General features: G+C 50.1%; 1 protein-coding gene and 1 long non-coding RNA gene across 3 annotated transcripts in view; one reads left to right on the plus strand and one right to left on the minus strand.

The window, feature by feature from the left end:
- Positions 1–304: 304 nt before the first annotated feature.
- Positions 305–22,198, plus strand: part of MRC2 (mannose receptor C-type 2) — a 52,540-nt gene continuing 30,646 nt past the window's right edge. Inside the window, exon 1 of one of the 2 annotated variants that reach the window (XM_040452020.1) lies at positions 305–581. In XM_040452020.1, the coding sequence (XP_040307954.1) occupies positions 455–581 (127 nt within the window). In that variant the 5' untranslated portion in view covers positions 305–454. The remainder of the gene's footprint in view (positions 582–22,198) is intronic. The other variant, XM_040452019.1, reaches the window with a different exon arrangement.
- On the minus strand, positions 16,344–17,774 carry LOC121015242 (uncharacterized). The gene is made up of 2 exons (XR_005783716.1): positions 17,430–17,774; positions 16,344–16,649 (listed from the first exon to the last, which is right to left on the minus strand). It is a non-coding gene; the product is annotated as an uncharacterized LOC121015242 (long non-coding RNA).

Below are 22,198 nucleotides of genomic sequence, written 5' to 3' on the forward strand. Positions count from 1 at the left end.
GAGAGGGAAGGCGAGGCGGGGAGAGGGAGGGCGACGGAGAACGAGAGAAAGAGCGCCCGCCGGGGTCCTCCTCGACCCCGCGGATCCTCCTCTCCGCTTCCCCTTTCTTTCCCCCTTGGCGCTCTCTCTGCGGCCCGGGCCCCGGCCCCGCGCCCGCCGGCGCCTCCTCCCCTTCCCATCCCACGCTGCCCGCTTCCCTTCCCCTCTACCCCTCAAACCCTCCTCCGGGTTCTGCGCTCCTCCCTCCGCCCTCCCTCCCCGCCCCCCCCCAACCCCCGCTCCGGGCCAGCCTCCTTCCCTCCTCCTCCCCTCTTCTCCCCGAGAGGCATCACTTCGTCCCGACCCGAGGAAGACGCGAGCCCCTCGCGGGCGGTCGTCACAGCCCAGCGCCCGCGCTGCCACCGCGCGCCGCGCCCGTGCGCCCTCGGTCCCCGCGTCCCCCAGCGCCGCGGGCATGGGGCCCCGCCGGCCGGGCCCCGCGCCCTGGTCTCGTCACCTGCTGCGCTGCGTCCTGCTCTTCGGGGGTCTGCACCTCGGCCACCCCGGCGCCCCCGGGGACGCCGCCGCCGCCGCCCTCCCGGGTAAGGCGCTGCCAACTTGGCCAACTTTGGGGGCCGGGCCGGGGGAGGGGGGGCGCCGGGGAGCGGGCCGCTCTCGACTTTTCCCTCCTTTTTTTTTTTCTCCCAGAAGCGCGTGTGCGTGTTCGTGTGTGCGTGTGCGTGCGTGCATGCGTGTGTGTGTGTGTGTGTGTGTGTGTGTGTGTGTGTGTGTGTGTGTGTGTGACTGGGTTTTTAAAAATCGTCTTCGCTTTTCTGAAAGCGGGGTGGGGAGGAGAGGGGAGGAGGAGCACGCCGGGAGGTGGGGGAGGACCTGAGTGGAACCAGATGTGGCAGGCGGCGGGGGAGGGGAGCTCGGGGGTCTCGAGCTGCCTCGGAGGAAGAGGGCGGGCTCCGGGAGGACCCCCGCGCCCGCCCTCCCGGACCACCCGGCGCCGGCCCTGCCCTGGGCCCGGAGACCTGCAGGGCGCGTCCGGGGAAACCAGAGGCTCCCTCCAGGCCAGTCTCCTTGCTTTGCCCCAGGACCCATACGTTATTATTGTTTTCGAATTATTCGTAAGGGCTCCTTTGCCCTTCCTGGCATCTCGGGGGCGTTTATATTTTCTTTTCCACACTTGTTTTTCAAGGACAGCTTGTGGCATGTGGCAACCTCACTGTTTGAAGGAAACACTGTGGGGCACTTTTGTGCCCCCAGGATGCAGCGACAAGCTGGGCACTGTGTGTGTGTGTGTGTGTGTGTGTGTGTGTGTGGTGCTGTGTGGGTGGCTCTGACCAAACTGGCACCCCTCCAGAGTAGACAGACCTTGGGCCCCCAAAAAGCTGCTAAAGATGCAAAAATCCAACCAACCAACAAAACAAAAAACCGAACTTGTGCCTTTTCTTTCTGCTGCTCTTTCAAAGGGTGACAGTGACGTGTGGGGACAGACAGACCCCTCACCAAGAATCTGAGAACTAAAGGGAAAGATCTACTTCCGGAGGTGGGGGGGGGGGGCGGTGCAGGAGTCAAAGCTGGAACCTCCCGGGAGTGTAGTTACTACAGCCCCAGTGCTGGGCCCAGCTTCATCTTGCTTTATGTTTAATTTGCGGATGGGGGTCAGTGGAAGGGGACAGTAGTGCAGTGTTTGCAGTTTTGCGCAAAACCCAAACAGCCCCCCGGAGGGTCTGGGTTCTCTAGCCATGGCCGATGTTTGCTTGCTTGCTTGGCCTGGGCAGTGTGACGTAGAGGACCAAGACCCGTATTTGCCCGATTGTGCTGTCCGGATTGTGTGGATGGGAGCGATGGGGTTTGGAGTGACCCACATTCACGCCATGTAGACACCCCACCCCCACCACTGAACTCCACACCCACCTGGAATTGAATGTTAGACGCAAACCAGGCAGCATCTCCCTACCCCCCGCTGTCCCCTGCCTCCCTGCCCTCCTGCCTGTGTCTTGCTCTTCTGTGAAGGATCCCCGAAGAGGCAGGGTGGGAGGGGTGGAGGAGGATGGCCCTTCTAACAGCCCAAGAGCACATTTGAAAGTCAGGCCCTGGGAGAGTGGTGGCCTAGATGCTGACTCGGCCTTTTCCCTCATGGAGCTTTTGACAGAGGGAGCTGGAAATGCCTGGGGAGAGGCCCCATCAGGGAGGGGGAGAGGGTCCCCTCTGCCTTGCCGTCCCCCCTCTTCTTGCCCTCCCTCGGACTGCGTCTCAGGACGTGTAGCCCCCACAGCCTCAGAGGGGCCCCTTCCCAGTGGCACCGCATTGAACACCCCCGCACGAAGCTTAGGTGTGGGCAGGGAGGTGGCGGTGGGGGGACGGGTCCCCACAGCGGCAGTGGAGTGACGGGAAGGAGAAGTTGTTACCAGTGCTATCCCTGCACATCATTGTTCCCTCGGCTGGAATGCCGCTCCTCTAGGCCGCAGTCGTTCCTCATGCCCCTGTACCTGATGAATTTGGTAGTCACGGGTGGGAACAGTTTACCGCCATCCGGATCCTAATGGTCCAGGAAATGCTTGGGGGGGGATGGATTGGGCTTGGCAGGCCAGTGTGCTGGGGCGGAACTTAACCCTGGGGGGTGGGGGTTGTCTGCGAGTGGCTGTCTGACCACCAGCAGGGGAGCCCTGTGGGGTGAGAGTATGGGGCACCACAGCGCCCCTTGGGGGCAGCGAGGCAGCAGTTTGGCAGTGCTTTGTGGGTACGTGATGGCAGAACCCGTCTCTTCTCCAGCTCCGTGGAGTGCCCCACACAGTGTGGCTGGAAGACCTCTTTGTTAATTGCAGGGTTGGTGCGGGTTTTTTGTTTGTTTGTTTTTTTGTTTTTTTTGTTTTTTTGTAGCATTCACTGCTCAAGGCTGAACCCGACACTTGGGGGGGGGGGCGGTGGTGGAAGGTACAGAAGAGTGTAAGACGCATCCTCAGAGCAAGTTTTGTTGGAGGCGGGAGAAACTGAGTGGGGCAGAGGGTCCCCAGGGCTCTCTGTGGGACCAGGCTTTGCAGCGGCAGGGAGGGGAGCCGAGAGGGAGACCCGGAAGGTGGGCTAGCTGTCTGGGAATGATGTGGAAGCTTGCTAGGCTGGGGTGTAGAGTTGGTGAGTTGGGTGGAGGAGAGGCTTGAAAGGGGAAGCCGGCCAGGTGGCTGGGAGGCTAAAATGGGGGAACCACTTGCTGGTGGGGGTGGGGAATTCCAGGGACCCCCTGGGATTTCTGAACAGAGGAGGAACGAACGGGATGCGGATTGGAAAGAGGGTTGCTGGGGTCCCGGGGATCAGGTACCCAGGTTGAAGGGTGAAGAGACCTTGGGAGGTCTTCCTGTGGGGACAGACCACTGTCTAGAGAACGAGACGTTCCTTCTGAGAGGCAGGCAGGTATCCCTGCTGCTGCCAGTCAGCCAGACAAATAGCTTGCACTTCCGGCCCTGCTCCTGGTGAGTCACAGAGTTCAGAGCCTCCTTATTACCCTCCAGCCCCCCAAAACCCAATCTTCCCTGCTCCACCCCGCTTGCCTTCTGTGGGCTGCCAGGGCCGGGTTGGCGCCTGGCTTGAGCCGCAGGTGATGCTGGGGAGCTGGCCCTCCGCCTCAGGCTCACCTGGACAAGGCGAGGGCGCAGGCAGGGGAGGAGGAAGCCCAGGTCTTTGTCCCCATCAGTGCACATTAGAGAAATCTTCCCTTTCTGATGCTTGCATGGTGCAGGGATTTGGGCCGATGAGATGATTTCAGAAGTGCCATGAAATTCTCAGAAGAGTATTCGTTTGGATTCACCGCTAATTTAAGCCCTGTTGCACCCCGCGGAGGGATGAGGTGATAACAGTGATGGCTACCATTATTCATGGGCTGGGCGCCTCGCCCAGGGCTTTATAGGCAACAGCTCTTGTATCTCACAACCCTGGGAGGGCGTCACCACCACCGGCAGTCAGCAGATGCGAGATGTTAAGTCATGTGCTGGAGAGCACACCACCACAGCGCTAGAAGGTGGTAAAAGCAAGATGCGAACTCAGGTGTGGCTGCTGAGCCTGAACACTTCAGTACCAGAACATGCTGCGTCTCTGAATTACGTGGTATGTGTTAGGAAAGGCTGGAAAATTCTGCTGGGTGGGTTTTTCCCCACTAGCTCTAAGCCCTCTAGAACATCCTCTCGTTGAGTCTGTCCTGAGAGGATCCCTAGGAAGACGGTAGAGCGGGCAACCCTGTGTTTATTTATACCTTGGCTGTGGCAGGGGGCTTGTCTCTCCCCCAGTCCCACTGGGCCCAAGACACAGGGACTGAGACCTGCTCAGCGTCCTCAGGATATCTGAGATGCCCCCTCTGAGGAGGCCTCCGTAAGCGAGTGACGGAAGGGGTCTGATGGAGGAGGAGCCAGCCCTCCTCCCCCCGCCCTGCACCCCAGCTTCCCAAAGGTTAGGGATTCATAGGCTCATTCATTTGGTCCGAGGATCGTGGGGCTGCGCTGAGAGCAGGGATGGCTGTGGCCTGTTCTTTTGAACCCACCTCCGCCTACCCCTCTGGTGGGGGTCCCTGGACTTGGAGGGCCTGGGCACTGCTGACAGGAAGAGTCCCTTCCTGTTTGCTCCTTCATGAGATGGGAGGGGCCGCTTCCCATGACTGGATCCTATAAATCTGGGTGGGGTGGGCCATGGCAGTGGTGATGCAGCTCTTGGATCTCACCCTGGGCACTGCAGATCCCCATTACTCCTCACTCCTCAGTGGTGTCAGTAAACAGGCAGGCTGGGTGAAGGCCACACAGTGGCATCTGTGACCCTGGGGACCTGCCGGCATCAGCCAGCTCCAGCCACTTAGGGGACAGATTGAGTCGGCTCCCAAGCTTCACACGTGGCCTGATGGGCAACGCCAGGGGGGTTCCTGCCCTTCCCCCTCCTCTCCCCTTGGCTGTGCAGACCCCTCCCATCCTGCTTGGCCGCAGGGTGGGGGGATGGGGGGGCTGCTTCTCTGCTTCACCTCAGCCCTGCCCTTCCCCACTTCGGTTCCTCTGACTGCATTCTGCCCCCACAACTCTGGTTGTGTTTCTAGATGATGGCTAGGAAACCATAGCCTCTTCCCAGGTCCCCCGGCCCCCACACCTTCCCCCTGTCCTTAGCACGGTATGCTCCATCTCCCCTGAACCTTCCTCTGCCCCGGGATGCCCTTCCCTTCTTCCTCCCTGGCTCCTGCCACTCTGCCTTTCAAGACTCAGGAACCCAGGGGCGCCTGGGTGGCTTAGTCGGTTGAGCATGCGACTTCAGCTCAGGTCATGGTCTCACAGTTTGTGAGTTCGAGCCCCATGTCAGGGTCTGTGCTGACAGCTCAGAGTCCGGAGCCTGCTTCGGATTCTGTGTCTCCCTCTCTCTGCTCCTCGCCACCCCCCTGCCCCCCACCCCTGCCCATGCTCTGCGTCTCAAAAATAAATAAACAAACAAAAAAAAGGGCTCAGGATGCTGGGAAAGACACAAAGGAGTCTTGGTCACTGCCTCGGGCTCACCTGGGCTAAGGGGAGACCAGCATCCAGACACTGCACGTGGGGCTAAACCCCAGCATGGGGTGGGGGACCCTCTCTGTATCTCTTTCTCTGGGTCACCTCTGGGATGACACAGTGACATACTTGTGTCCTGAGCTTCCTACAGGTAAAAACAGGAAGCCAGATTCCCATCTGTTCCTGGCACCCTCCCGAGAGTGTCTGGAAGGGGAAGCTGATGTGGTCCCCCCACCCGGCCCAAGTGTAGACTGAGGCAGAAGCAAGGTGTGGCCAGGAATGTCCCACCTCCCCTCAGTCCTCCAGAAATGTAAATCGGGACTGAGGTAAGGCCGCTCACCAGCTGTGTGAGTTTCTTCATTTGTAAAAGGGGAAAAATAAAACAAAACCCCCTCCTTAGGGGTATCATATTACACAGAGATGAGATAATATGTGTATGAGATGCATGCCTGGTACGGAGTCAATTTCCTAGCAAACCGTATTACATTATTGCTATTTTCATTATTATTAGGAAGGGAGAACATGAATACCAAGGGACTTAAATGTGAAAAAACACAGTCCTCAACAGATGAGATCCTAACTATAGCACTTTTGTTTTGAGATCAAAGCCGGTCTAAACCCGTTACATCTCAGTGACGCTTCGTCGGCTACTCTGAGTGCCTGAAAGTAACCATATTTTTTCTGAACCTCAATTTAAATCCAAAAGGAAAAAAAAAAATCCTAGCCTCAGTTGTTCTTGCTCCTAAAACCCTTCAATCCCCCACCTTCCCTCTTCACTTCCCTTCTTCATGAAGCTTCTCCAGCTGACCTTCACGTAGGAACTGAGGAGTTTCCTAGACTGGACTTTCAGTGTGAAAACCCAGACAGTCCCCGGCAAATGGAGCTGCTTCCTGACCCCCGGCCACTGTAGCGTGCTGCGTCTCGATGGTCATGGTAACTAGGCTTCTGGATTATTAATTTCAGTGACCCTCCTCAGGCCTCACCTTGCAGTGTGGGGGTGCTGTCGATACCCTCGGTTTAGAGAAGGCATGCTCGGTGGAAAACAGACCATACGGAAGTGAAACATAAACAGTTTGGGGTCCTCCCTCCCCGCAGCTCACAGCTTACAGTAACCCCTGTCATGGGGTCATCTTCCGGTTTTTATGCATATGCACACACACACATAAATACTCCTTTTAGACAGTTGGGGCCTCATTTTATACTCTATGATGTAACAAAGTAATTTTTATTTTATAATATTCTTGTGGGTCTTTCCATGACAGGCTAGAGAGCTGCCGCATCCTTTTTTTTTTTAATTTTTTTTTTTAATGTTTATTTTTGAGAGAGACAGAACGCGAGTGGGGGAGGGGCAGAGAGAGAGACGGAGACCCAGAATCCGAAGCAGGCTCTAGGCTCTGAGCTGTCAGCACAGAGCCTGATGCGGGGCGCAAACCCACAAACCACGAGATCATGACCTGAGCCAGAGTTGGATGCCCCACCGACTGACCCTCCCCCCCCCCGGGCGCCCCACTGCCACATCCTTAATAGTGCCCAGGATTCTGGTGAAGGGGTGTACAAAAAAACTCCTTTCCTACAGATGGACACTTTTTGAAAATTCTCTCCTCCTCTGGCCTTTGTCACTCAGTTTGCATCCGTGGTCTCTGCCTCCTGTCTTCCCCTCCATCCTCAGTGCAGAGCCCAGCATTGCTGCCACATTTGTTCCTAAAAGGCAGATTTAATCCTCAACAGAACAAGGTCTGAACTTTCAGAATTGGGAATTTGAGGGCCTGCTGAGTTCAGGTTCTACCCTTTCTCTTCAACCCCTGGCACAAATCAAACCGACCTACTTGCTGTCGCGCACAGATGGCCCTGGTTCTGCCCAGCGCAGCCTCTGCTCAGGCTTTTCTCCCAGCCTGGAGTGCCTGCTTCCACAGGTCCGAGTCCCGGCTCATACCTGAGGCCTCAAGTTGCCCTCAGCTGGAAGAAGCCTTTCTTTCTAGAACTCCTCTCATGTTTCATCACTGCCACCTGCCTGGTGGAGCCACTCCTTCCCTTCCTGGACTCCGGGACAGGCATTTATGGCCCCACACTGGCCCCGCACCGTGCCTTGGACACAGTGGCATTTAGTAAGTACTTACTGAAACAAAAAAAGGAATGAAAGAAAAGAGCAGACCAGTGTTCAAAGAACCTCCCGTCACCGGTTTTACTGAGGTATAATTGACCTGTAACATTGTATTAGTTTAAGGTGTGCAGCATAATGATTTGACACACATATATGTTGTGAAATGATTGCCCCATCCATTGCCTCACATGGCTACAAAATTTTTTTTCTTATGATGAGAATTTTTTTTTGTAATAGAAAGGCAATAAGGAGAGCTATCCTTCCAGCGTTTTAGATGACGTCACAGTCATGAAAAACATATGGCATGGAATTAAACAGAAAAGAATCCAATGGACTGGAATAAATTCCAGAAGTAGACTTAAACTTGTTATAAGAACTTAATGGGAGAAACACCAGAAACAACACATTAGTGGGGGAAAGAATCTTTACTTTTAAATATTATTGGACAAGTAGATTATAATTATTACAGTTTTAATTTCAATCTATAGCTGATCACACTTAAGGGAATTTATAGGGCCTGTTGTCACATGGAAAGTGAAAAGATCGCTAGCAATTAAAGAAATTAACTTTCTTTAAATATGTAATTAAACTAGCAAAAACAGAATACCTAAACTTGACAGCTATGAAGACACCAATCTGTATGACTAGGGCACTATAAATTGGTTCGGTTTTTCAGGATTCAGTCTTTCAGACAATATGTAAGAAACTAGTTATGTAAGACTCCATATCCTTTGACCTCATTATTCCACTTTGGGGAATTTATAAGGCATTAATCCCAAAGAAAAAAAAATGCTCATATAGTAATGCTATTTATAGTAGCAAAACAAACTGGAAACCGTTTAAATGCCAGATGGTAAGATAATGGAGAAGCACCTAAGATGTCTTAACACAATGGACAATTTATGTAGCTCTAAATGGCAAATACACAACTAATGTCAGTGCATGCAGATACGTCTAAGAAGGCAAGGTCTCATGACCACAAGGCAATCTTACAAAATACTATGCACATGCTAGTAACAAGCGGGGACGCATGCCTTATCATGGACCTTCATTTTTCGTTTATTCACTTAACTGTTTTGGTTTTGTTTTCCTGAGTGCTGACAATGTGCCAGGAGGACCCCCAGGGGTGGCTCAATTAGTTAACCGTCTGACTCTTGATTTTGGCTCAGGCCATGGTCTTGCAGTTTGTGAGTTTGAGCCCCACGTCAGGCTCTGCACGGACAGCTCTGAGCCTGCTGGGGATTCTCTCTCTTTCCCTCTCTCTCTGCCCCTCCCCCATGTGCGCTCTCTCTCTCTCTCTCTCTCTCTCTCTCTCTCTGTCTTGCTCTCTCTCGCTCTCTCTCTCAAACTAAATAAATAAACTTTAAAAAAAAAGAAGAAAGATGGGAGCCATAGATATCTCTGCAATCTCAGACATGGGGTTGGGAACCTGTCTGAGAGGAGAGAAGCCCTGAGTGAGACCAGCCTGGGCAAATAGGAATTCAACTGGAAACAGCCTTGCAGTCAGTCATGGCCCCCAAGAAAGGATTTTCTGGTATAACCCCAAAGATGCTTAACCTCATTTCCGAAGGATCTGAGGCTAGAAGAGCAATGCTGGTTTAGAAGAGCCTGGAAGCACCTTATAATAGCCAAACAAACAAATGCACTTTGAAAGAAATGTGGATAAATTACAGAGTATAGACACACAATGAAATATAATGTAGCAGTGAAAGTAGTGAACCTCAGCGACATGCATCATCATGGGTGAATCTTGGAGACAGAATGTCGAGTGGGGTAAAAAATCCCAGAGTACTACTTTGATATTATACTTCCTCAAGCCATTAGAAAAGCTGAGAAAATAGTGAACACCCATATACTCTTTACCTAGAAGCACCAACTGTTAACGTTTAGTCACATTTGCTTTAGCTCACTGTATGTGTGTGTGTGTGTGTGTGTGTGTGTGTGTGTGTGTGTGTCTGGTGAAGCTTTGAGACAGTTGTAGGCATGACATTTCACACCTAAATACTTCACCATCAACTCAAAACATAGACGTTATCCTTTATAACTATAATACCATAATCACATTCAAGAAATATACAACCTTTTTTTTTTCTTACAGGCAGTCCTTGTTTGGATTTCTCTAGTTGTCCCAAGAATACCCTTTACAGCTGTTTTTTTTAAAGTCCAGGATCCAATTTGTTGTCACGTCTCCTCAATCTCTTTTATTCTAGAATAGTTGCTTGGTCTTTTTGTCTTATAAGCATTGCATTTTTTTAATGGCTTCAGGCCAGTTGTTTTGTAGAATGTCCACAGTCTATATTTGTCTGATGTTCACTCATTACATTCATGTTAAACATTTTTGGAAAGAAAACTACATGGGAGATGTTGTGTCCTTTCCATTGTGTCACATTAAGTATGTTTGTTCCTCTGTTGGTAATGCTAACTTTGGTCGCTTGGTTCATGTTGTTTACCAGATTTCTCCACTAAAAAGTTACGTTTTCCCCTTTGTGTTTAGTAGATAATCCAAGGAGCTTCAACTAAAACAAGGAAAGGAACAGCTAAAAAAGCAAAGTTATTAATAGCAGCACTATTCATAATAGCCTCAAACTGAAATCCAGCCCCAACTAAAAACTACCCAAATGCCCATCAACAGTAGAAGGGATACATTAGAGTAGCCCCACACAAGGGCATGGTATAGAGCAATGAGAAGGAACAATCTGCAACTCCGTGCAACAGTGTGGATGAAGTTCACAAACACTGAGCAAGACGCAAGGGAGCTCACGATCCCGCTAATATAAAATACAAGAGGCAAAATTAATCTATGCTGTTTGAAATCAGGAGAGTGGTTACCATTAGTGAAAGCAGTTGTGACCAGAAAGAGTCTTAAAGAAAATTTATTTATTTATTTTTAAAAATTTTTTTTCAACGTTTTTTATTTTTACTTTTGGGACAGAGAGAGACAGAGCATGAACGGGGGAGGGTCAGAGAGAGAGGGAGACACAGAATCGGAAACAGGCTCCAGGCTCTGAGCCATCAGCCCAGAGCCTGACGCAGGGCTCGAACTCACGGACCGCGAGATCGTGACCTGGCTGAAGTCGGTCGCTTAACCGACTGCGCCACCCAGGCACCCCAAGAAAATTTAAAAAGAACAACACACAGGGAAGAGAGATCTATTATGTCTTTGGCAAGAAGCTCATAGAGGCCAATAGGGAAAAACACAGGAATCTCCAGTAGGTTTTTTTTTTTTTTTTAAGTTTATTTATTTCAGGAGAGAGAGAGTGAGAGGGGAAGAGAGGCAGAGGGAGAGAGAATCCCAGCTGGCTTCACGCTCTGTGAAGAGCCCAACGCAGGGCTCGATCTCACAAATGGTGAGATCATGACCTGAGCAGAAATCAAGAATTTGGAGATTAACCGACTGAGCCATCTAGGTGCCCCTCCCCGGTAGTTCTAAGGCATCTAAAATCAGAATAGGTAAGACAGCAAAGGCTGTGAACAGAGTTTTGCAAAGAAGACGAGTAGCAGTATCTAATAAGCCTATGGAAAATGTTTAAAATTACTAGCAAACAAGGTACCATTTTCACCCCTGATGATAGTGCCAACAAAGATTGATGTAACAATATGTTCAATATAACATTTATAATTATGAAAATCTATAAATTGAAGACTATTAATAGTGAATAAATGAAAGGTAGTATACAGCACCTCATGGAATAGCATAGCCATGAAAATGGTTTTTACAAAAGTTTTTAGAGACAGAAAAATCCTTTTGCTGAGATGTTAAGGACAAAAACAAGATTCAGAAACGTCTGTGTAGGTGTGTGATGTATCTGCATATATAATGTGTGTATATATATATACACACTGTACACATATATGCATATTATGTGCATACACATGAGTATATAGTGTATTTTGAGTCTATAGATAAAATTGGTAGAAAAGTCATACCAAAATTTAGCAGAGGTTATAGGTCACATTCTACTGTTCTATACCATATTGTGTTACGTATTATCCAACAAGGGTGATTATAGATAAGGCCTTTTTTTTGTTTGAACACGTCTGCGTGTTTGGCGATTGGGAGGCAGGGGGCAACTTTCTCCTCGTCCAACCACGTGACGCCAGCAGCACTCCCCTGACTCCCACCGCGTAACTGGTCCGAGCCCGAAGCACGTGACTCGGCAGAGCCAATCAGGGGCGCGCTGGAAGGGCGGGCCTTTCTTGGGCGGCCCGGACGCGAAGGTATCTGTCTTGGGCTGCGGTTCGGCCAGGCGACAGCGGCCTGGCCCTGGGAGGCGGGAGGGATGCTAGGGAGCGGGGTGGGCGGCCCTGGGGCCTGAGACGCTGACCTGCCGAGACCTTGGCTGCGGTTTTCCCCCCGCTGTTACCCACCCTCCTCTCCCGTCGTTTTTTTAAGTGCCGAATCGGAGTAGGGCCTCTCCACCCGGGGCTCAGCCTTCGGGGCGGGTTTTCCGAAAACGCAGGCAGGTTCCCGGGGCGAGCGCAGGGTCGCGGAGCGGCTGTGGGGACCCACCTCCACGCTCTTCCCCTTAACAGGAAGAGCCTGTTTGGAAAGCCCCTCCAAACGCGAGGCTGCCCCTCTCTACCTTGTACTTAGCCGTCGAGTGTGTACAGAAGGGGGCTAGGGGAGAGGACCCACGACGCTGAAGTGCAAGTTTGCACTTAGACAACAGCAGGACACAGCACTCTAGAAGCACTCAGTAGCACTACGTACGTCCCATACTGGAGAGCACATCAGAAGGGCGCCAGTTAAGGGGACGGGCTTTTGGAAGGCTTTGTGCTTTTTAAACTTGTATACGTTTCTGTATAACACTGTTTGTGCAACAAATGGGAAATGGAGACCACACGAATATTTACTGAGCGCATCAAGTCGGCCAGAGTCAGTGTTAAGCAATTCCACGTATACAATATTTTAAATCTCCTATGCCTCCCTTTCACAGATGAGGAAATTGAGCCAGAAACACTCAGAGCCAGGATTACATAGCTGGTGAGTGGCAGAGCCAGGGATGTAATGCTGGCCTATTTGGTTCTTTCCATGGTCTTCTTTTATTTTACAAATAAGTATTGATTACTATATAATGAACGTTTGGGAACCCACCACCTAATCCAAGACAGAGGACATTCCAATACTTCTGTCTAGCTATGTGCTTCTCATCTGTCTTCCTCTTCATTCCCCCCAACCCAACTCTGCCCTGAACTTTGTGTTGATCGATCCCTTGGTTTTAAAAGTTTTAATTCTTGGAGTATAATATAAATATAGGAAAGTGAACATACAAATGTTCAGTTCAATGAGTTTTCACAAACAGCACACCCATGAAGCCAGTGCTCAGATCCAGCAAATAAGAGCATTACTAGTATTACTAGTATTCCAAGTGCTTGTAAAGATGTTCCGTGGCCTAATTAGACATGAACATTTTTTCTTTGTGAACTGTGTTCCTATCCTCGATCATCTTCTCTCTTCAGATCTAAGCGGCTTAAAATTATGCAGGTGTCTGTGTTTTTCTCATTGACTTACATAAGCTTCTTGCTGCATTTGTTACAAGTATTTTCCAGTTTGTTCTTAAGTTAAATTTTTTATTTGGGTGGCACCTGGCTGGCTCAGTCACACAGCATGTGACTCTTGATCTGGGGTCATGAGTTTGAACCCATTTTGGGTGTAGAGATTACTTCAAAAAATACATCGTAGGGACATCTGGGTGGCTCAGTCGGTTAAGCGGTTAAGCATCTGACTTCAGCTCAGGTCATGATCTTGCGGTCTGTGAGTTCGAGCCCCACATCGGGCTCTGTGCTGACAGCTCAGAGCCTGGAGCCTGTTCCAGATTCTGTGGCTCCCTCTCTCTCTGCTCCTCCCCCACTCATGCTCTGTGTCTTTCTCTCTCAAAAATAAATAAACATTAAAAAAATACATTTTGGGGTGCCTGGGTGGTTTAGTCAGTTGAGCGTCTGACTCAGTTTCGGCTCATGTCATGATCCTGGGGTAGAGGGATCGAGCCCTGCATGGGGCTCTGTGCTGAGTGTGGAGTCTGCTTAGGATTCTCTCTCTCTCTCTCTCTCTCTCTCTCTGACTCCTCCCCCACTCATGCTTTCTCTGTCTTTCTAATAAAAAAGGAATACATTTCCGTGATTGTAAAAAATTGCACTTACTTACAGCATTAAAAAAATCAAATAGGAACAAGTTACCAAAAAAGAAAATTTACCTGAAATCTCATCACTAAGAAACAACCACTGTTAACATTTTGGAGAATATCCTTCCAAATTGCCTCCCTTCTCTCTCCCCCTTCTTTTACGAAACTTGACATAAATGTTTTCATGTTGTTTTGTAACATTCTTTTGTATGCCAATACGTTATTGATGTATTTCTACCCAATGCTTCTGTTGGTTGGGTAGGATTCCATTGTATAGTTGTACCATAACTTATCCCTTGTTGGACATTTGGGTCATTTCTCATCTCGCTGTTGTGGATAACTCTGTATGCATCCTAGCACATTGGATCTACAAAATAATGGGTATCCTGGCTCAGGCTGGGGAGGTGGCTTGACTGGCATCAGTTTAATGCATCCGGACTCACCCAGCTTCTTTGTTGTTACGAGTCTCTGCTCCTTGGCACAAGGACTAGGTGTTTTGTCTCCCCCACCTGTAGACTTTCCCGGGGAGCGTCTCTTCTGGTTTATTTCTGTAATCTCCCTTTCCAGATGGGCTGAGTTTAGTGTAGAACTCTGCACATATAGGTTGAGGTCACTTAGGGTTACATTTGAAACAAAGGACAGACAGACAGACAGACACACACACACACATTATCTTTTTAAAATTAGCAAATATGTTCATTGTAGAAAATGCAAGGAAGAGAAAAAAACCCACCAGCTATCTCTTAAGTCAGTGATAACCACTGTTGACACTTAGGTGTATACAGTGGTTCCGAAACTCTGGGGTGCCTGGGAATCTTGTTTACAATCCAGATAGTCCTTTACTCTGTGGTTCCAATTCAGTAGGTCTGTTGCCAGGCCTGGGCACCTACATTGCTCCCCAGGCAATTTAGACACTCAAGTTTAAGAACAAGAAAGTACCAATGTTTTCCCAGACATTACTTGATTTAAAAGAAAATAGAGGGGTGCCTGGGTGGCTCAGTTGGGCAACCAACTTTAGCTCAGGTCATGATCTCCCAGTTTGTGGGTTGAGCCCCGCATCAGGCTCTATGCTGACAGGTCAGAGCCTGGAGCTTGCTTCGGATTCTGTGTCTCCCCCTCTCTCTGCTCCTCCCCCACCTGTGCTCTGTCCCTCTCTCTCAAAAATAATAAGTAACATAGACATTTTTAAGGAAAATAGAAGTGAGATTGTTTTATTTTAATATTTTAGTTTAGTTTAGTTTTTAAAAATATTTATTTATTTAAGTAGTGTCTACACCCAACATGGGACTTGAACTCATGACCCTGAGATCAGGAGCCGCATGCCCCACTGACTGAGCCAGCCAGGTGCCCTGCATTTGTGCTTTTGAAGGCTTTTGATAAAAGTTGTCAAATTCTCCTCCAAGAAAGTCACCCTCCTACTACCATGGAGGTTACTGCTACTTCCATAAGCTCACTTTTTGCTGGGCAGGTTGGTGAGGCCTTTCTGTCCGTGGGCTCAACCAGTACTGCCAACTACCTGGTGGGTAGTACCCAGCACGGCTCCTGGCACAGGCTGACCCTTTTCTCCACTGAACAGATGACAATACTGAGGGATGAAGAGGTCAAATAACCAGTTTGAGAGCAGGGATTCAAACCCAGCCTTGTATCTGGAGCCTGAGAGCTCTTAACCACACCATGATTTTGTTTATTTTTTATTTATTTTTAAATACATCTTGTTTTCTTTTTCCTTTTTAATTTTTATTTTAGAGAAAGCACAGGTGAGCAGGGAAGGTAGCAGAGGGAGAGAGAAAGAGACAGAGAGAGAGAGAGAGAGAGAGAGAGAGAGAATCTCAAGCAGGTGCCACACTCCTGGAGGAGCTGGACTCAGGGCTCGATCCCATGACCCTGGGATCACGTCCTGAGCCGAAATCAAGAAGTGGCCATTCAGCCAACTGAGCCACCCAGGAACCCCACCACACCATGATTTAACAATTTTTTTTTCAGCGTTTATTTATTTTTGGGACAGAGAGAGACAGAGCATGAACAGGGGAGGGGCAGAGAGAGAGGGAGACACAGAATCGGAAACAGGCTCCAGGCTCCGAGCCATCAGCCCAGAGCCTGACGCGGGGCTCGAACTCACGGACCGCGAGATCGTGACCTGGCTGAAGTCGGACGCTTAACCGACTGCGCCACCCAGGCGCCCCTAATTTTAAATTGATATCAGAGAGTGATGGTTGTGGGAGCAGTACTTTTTTTTTTTTATATGGTTCTAAAAAATGTACGAAAGAAATCAGGAAAAGGCATCGGAGGCTGGGGAAAGAGAAGTAATATGAGGGGACCGGCACAGACATTCCTTTGTAGGTCAGGTCTAGTGTGTTACTGTGGGTCTGGGAGATGTCACAATGGTGGTGGCCATAGTGCGGTGTTGTGTATGAGACCCTTTGTTTCCGTCCAGGGCAAAGCGAGTTACATTCACAAACATTGGACACTGAGGCAGGTTCTGTGGGATATACAGAAATATTTGGTTTCTTCAAAGGTGTTAAGATCTCCTGTGTCTTCCTTCCCTCAGTTTTATTTGCTCTAGAAACATTGTAACAATATAATCGAAAGTTATGTGTAATCCCAACCTCCTGTCACAACAAATAATTTTGTGTTTTCACTTTATTCCCTTCTGTTCATTGTCCATATGGAGATCTGTTTTTAAGAGGGTATAATTTAGAGGATTTTAAACCCTTACCCATAGGACACAGCTTGCCTTCTCCCTCCCCTGGTCCTGTTCAATTCAGCACACACGTAGGGAACACCTGCTGTATGCCATGTGCTCAGGAGGCGCGTGGATGAGACACAGCTCTTGTTCTCCAGGAACTGGTCACTGAGGGAGACACACCCTAAAAGGATCGTGTCAGTATTCCATAGACTGCTCTCCCTGTAGATCTCCCCAGGAGGAGTCTGTGAAGAGTCAGGGAGAATATTTTATAATTCAGTTTACGGGTAAGAAGACAGAGTCCCCTAACGTCATTGAGATTGTAATGGCAGGATCAGAACCTGAACTCCTGAGCCAGATCTGAGATTTCCTTTCCAGCCTCCTCCTTGTAGGTAACGGGCCCCGCAGCCGCATGACTGCTTGAGCCCCAGAGAAGGTCCCTTGCAGACTCTGTCTACCCGCTGTCCCAGCATCTGCCAGGGTGAGGGGTGTGGGCGCTACCCCACTCCCTTCCACACTCTCCCTTCCAGCTGCGTATTTTGTGACCTCATTTTCCCTTTACAACGGCCCTTGGAGTTTATTTCTGCAGAACCGGAATGTGGTAGGGACCAGGGTACACCCCAGGCCGCCCTAACTCTCCCAGAGACCCCCCCCCTCGCTTTGCCCTGACACGCTTTGCGGCCTCTTCCGCCTGTATCTCCCTTCCAGGCACACCTGGGGAGGGGCCGAAAGTTGAGAGGCCAGAAACAAATGGTGGTTGCCAAGGCACCCACGGGAATTGGGGGGAGGATCCTGCGTCTGGACTGTGAATTTATTTTTCTTTTAATTCTGTGGAAGACCAGCTTAAACACTTTCGTCCTTGGCCTTATTTCCTCTTATCGTTTCCTCTCATCCAGATAGCAGCATCTGCTAAGCCTGGTTCCCAGGCTCTCTGCTGCAAAACAAAGATTATTGAGCTCACAGCCGCAGTCAAGGCAGAGGCTCTTGCTTAAATATCAAAAAATAGTTATGGCCCTTCCACTTACCGAGGACTTATCATCAGGTACAGAGCATCTTCAAGCATTTTCTTGCATAATCCTGCCAGAAACCCAGGAGACGGGCCTTATTAATGTCCTTCCAAGAGCAAGGCTTGCAGAAGTGAGGCAGCCAGCCCCAGGGCCCACACAGGGATTTGAACCTGGGTGGGTACAGATTGCAGAGCTCATCTCCTAACTGCTCCACCGCTGTGCTTCCCGGAGAAGGTGTGGGCAAGGTGCTCTCGGCCTGTCATTCCAGAAGCCGGCAAACATTTGATCTTCGGCATATCGTGTTAGGGAGATCCTGAAGAGTGCCACGCTTTGCTTCTAGAACCAAACAAGTCATCTTTGGCTGCTGCCACGTCAGAAGGTCAGGAAATTGCCAGAGAGCAGAGGAAAAGGGTCATTATGAAATGTGTCATGATTTCTCAAAGTCTTGTGCTGCGATTCAGAAATGTGTTACCAAAGGGATACGACATGTCACAGGGACATTGTGCTTGCAATAGAGCCTCACTTAGAGGACCCTCCCCCCCTTTTTATTTTTGGTTTTGAAATAGGCATAGCTGTCTGGTCATTTTTTTTTTTAAGTTTATTTATTTATTTTGAGAGATAGAGAAAGTGCAAGTTGGGGAGGGGCAGAGAGAGAGGGATAGAGAGAGCATCCCAAGGAGGTTCCACACTGTCAGTGCAGAGCCCCAGCCCAACCCGGGGCTCAAACCCAGGAACGGCCAGATCATGACCCTAGCCAAAGTCGAAGCTTAACTGACCAGGCCACCCAGGCGCCCCCTCTGGTCACTCTTAATAGAGACCAGGATACTGAAGAACATTTCTCCTCTCTGATAAAAACAGTCGTGCAAGCATGATAATATGTGGCTGCTTTCATTCTACCTCAGTGTTGGGTTGGGGTCTGGGGGGTTTGCAAAAGGGGTGGGTGGGGACTGTGGCAAGCTAGTGAGCGCCCTCCCAGGTGGGCAGCTCCACCCATGAACCGGGACTGGCTGCCTGTGGACACACTGGAAACTGGAAATCCAGATTATTATGTAAAATCTGTCTCTCTCTCTCTCTCTCTCTCTCTCTCTCTCTCTCTCTCTCTTTAAGTAGGCTCCATGCCCAATATGGTGCTTGAACTCACAACCCTTAGATCAAGAATTGCATGCCCTACTGAGCCAGCCAGGGGACCCTCTGAAATCTCTTCAGTTTTAAATGTTGCCTCACTTTTCTTTCACACACTGTGATGACCAAATATAACCCACCTGTAGGTTATCAATTTAAAGCACCTGGAATAAGTTGTTCAGTGCTCAGCTCTGTACCCGGTCCTCTTGGACTCCCCTCTGAGCTCTGCCCCTTATCAAGCTGTTATCAAGCTGTCTTAATCTCTCATTTAATACCTTATGTTCCTCTTCTGTCAGGTGGAGATGGTAATTTTACCTACTTCTGAGGGCCGCTATGAGAATTAACGAGAAAAGGCTTGAAACCTGGCACCTGGTACCTACCAAGCCCACAGTAAACATTAACTTTTATATTTCAATACTTTTACATCTCATTATTTGTGTCTCTTTCCATAAGTGCAGGGTGACGTTATGTCCTAGTTTGCCTGGGACAGCCCTGGTTCAATCTTGTGGTACATGTGTAATTATCATGAACTCCCCTTTTTATTCTCAATATTAGACAATAAATTATATGGCCAACCTATTTAAGCAAATACTGGCATTGTGCCATTTAGGACTTTAACAAATTGTATTTCAAATGAAAAGATCATGGTTCCAGTTGTATGAGGATCTTTGGACAAGTCAGTTAGGCTTTCCATGTTTCTGTTTCCACATTCTTGTCAAAGTTTCAGAAAAAAGAATGAATCACTGAAGTATAATTAGTAAAAGTTTCTTGTGCACACACCAAAGATTGCAAACCAGGAGGACTCAAACCGAAACATGGAATGAGGCTCAGAGGTATATTATTATAAAGCACTTAGATAGTGTGGAGGCAGTGGCTGTTTATACTTCACAGGGATTAATTATAATATTAGAGCTTTCTTTTTTTTTAAAGTTTATTTATTTATTTTTGAGAGACACACAGAAAGTAAGTGGGGAAGGAGCAGAGAGAATGGGAGAGAGAGAATCCCAAGCAGGCTCTGCACTGTCAGCACAGAGCCCGATGCAGGGCTCGAACTCCCAAACCGAACTCACCAACCGTGAGATCATGACCTGAGCTGAAACCAAGAGTCCCATGCTTAACCGACTGAGCCACCCAGGCACCCCTAATATTAGAATTTTCTTAAATGAAAGGGAAATGGTTCATGGTTGTCTCGTATGAATTTTGGGGATCCATTTAAGTTTTGCTTATAATTTTCAGAGGCACACGTTAAGTATTGACCCAGTTCAAGTTAGATTTGCTTGTGTTGCAAAATAAGCTAAATTAAGCTTTGCTTTTATGACTAAACTGGTTTTGTCTGCTCAGGGAATTTTCAAGTCTGGTCTCCCTATGTGTTTGATTTCACTATTCTAAGGGATTGACAAGATGAATTCTAAGATTTCCACAGTCTGCATTCATTTTGTCATTTGACAAACATTTATTGTGAGTCCAGACTATGCCAGGCAAATGCCCAGCGTGTGGAGAGGCCAGAGACGGAGGCCAATAAGGACCTCTCGGGCAGCGGGGTGGGAATCCCTACCAGGTTTTAAAAGTGTTATTTGAAAGACTTATCTAGAAATTGTTCACAAAATGTTTCTAGTGAATGGAATGTTTATATTTGAAACCTCAGTTTCTAGCAAACAAACCATTACATGCAGTGTAATTCTCTACACATTTCTATCTTGTGAGTGGCTATCTAATTTTAAAAAATTATTTCAGTGTGGAAAATTGGAAAATACAGAAAGGCCCAAAGGAAATTCTTCCGTTGACTCTTCAATGAGCCAGGGGCCATCTAATGTTTTAGCTTTAGGTTACTCCTCGCCCCCACACACCTGAGGCCACTTTGTCAAAACTAAACTTTAAAAAGCGGCTCTCCCCACATTTGCGTATTTCCTAATAAAGGAATTCTCCAGCCATCCATCCATCCTCCATCAACCAGGTATGGAATACCCAACCTGGCGCTGTGCCTGGGGCCCCAGACGGCTTTCCTGTCAGCGATGTAATGAAATTGTCCGTTCGCGACTTCCTCCTGCAGATAAACAAGCGTGGCTCAGCACTGGTAGGGGCGTGCTTTCATGCGTCGGTGGGCATTGCTGGGCAGGTGACTTGGGCGCCTCGCCTCCAGTCCTGAATCTGGCTCTTCGCGGGCGGGCCAGTGGGGTTGGACGGTGCCGGCCCAGAAAAAGCCACTTCCTGCCGCGACCGGAGCGGGCCGTCGTTGTGAAAGCGGCCCCCTGGGGGAAGGAAGTGACTTTGCGCTGTTTATTTTGGCTGCGGGCTGGCAGACGGCGCCGGGGGCCGCGGGCCGCGCAGACCCCGCGTTCGCAGAGCGGGGCGGTGGAGCTGGTGGGCGGAGGCCCCGCGCCGAAACGATGGGGGCGCGCTGCCGAGAGGGGGCGCCGGGAAGGGGGGCGGCGCGGCGCGGCGCGGAGGGGGGCGCGCGGCCGCGAGGACCCAGAACTCCCGGGGACGGCGGCCCCCTGCCCCCAGGTCCTGGGGCTGGGTGAGGGAGGAAGGGGTCGAGGTGTGCCCACCCCGGGGATGCTCCCGTGAGGAGTCCAGCTGGGGAAGGGGCACAGAGGACAGGCCTGGGAGCCGACGGTCCGTCCGGAGCTTAGAGGCATGATCGCTTCTGTAGGGGCCCGGCGGCATCCCCGTTTCATCCTGCCAGATGGGGCCCGGGAGAGGACAGGCCGCAAAGATTGTGATGCCTTAGTTTGAGGAGACAAAAGCCGGCAGAGGGTGAGATCAAACACCACTAAATCGCCAGGGGGGAGGCCAGGGCCTGAGAGTATTTGGTTCCCAGAGAGCCCGGAGGGTGGGGGCCGAGGGGTGGGGTTGGGGGGACCCGGCAGAGTTGCAGGAAGGTGAAAATCGCCTCTCCGATTTTACGAATAATCCAGGTCGCTCCCACCCGCTTCACGTACCCCCTCTCTTGGGTTTATTACGTGGACGTGACAAGTCCACCTCAAGCCGTTCCCCGCCCAGAGTCTGCTTTAACATCTTCCTGGGACGGAGCAGGTCACATTTTGCAGCACATACGTTTTAAGGGGGGAGAAGAACATCTCTAGAAATGACTGATAGAGGAAGCTCACCATGGCTGGAGGGAGAGAGGGAGAGACACCACACACACGTGTGACAGCAGCAGAGGGGGGCTGCGTGTGCCGAGTTTGGTCACATGCACTTTAAGCAATGGAGAGCAGGCAGTTTGGCCCCGCTGGAATGCAGGGGTGGTTGGGAGGAGGGAGGAGAGTGTGAAAAGCCTGGAGGGTGGAGAGTAGACGGAAGCCCACAATCGCCCAGGATTTGGGTGGAGATATCGCACAGTTGGACAGGGCATTGGGCCCCTGTGTCCTGTAACTGTCCTGCCCTTCTGTGAAGGGATGCCCCGCCTCCCCCATCCGGGTCCAATGTGCGCATGGACCTTCTAGCAGAAGGTAGGGCAGGGTGGGGTGCTGGGTCCCCAGGGTTAGCTTTTCAACAGGGAGGGGCTGGCAGCTTCTGCTGACTCAGGGACATTTCCAGGCCTGGCCTCAGGGCCAAGCGGCTTATTGAAAGCAGCTGCTCCTCTTGGCTGGTGGCCCTACGGCCCCTGGCTCTCCCTGGGATGACCCTTTGCCTCTGCGTGGCCTGAGGAGGCCTGAGGAGAA

The sequence above is a fragment of the Herpailurus yagouaroundi genome, unplaced genomic scaffold, assembly GCF_014898765.1.
Source record: "Herpailurus yagouaroundi ecotype Mexico unplaced genomic scaffold, PumYag 206, whole genome shotgun sequence".
Lineage (NCBI taxonomy): Eukaryota > Metazoa > Chordata > Mammalia > Carnivora > Felidae > Herpailurus > Herpailurus yagouaroundi.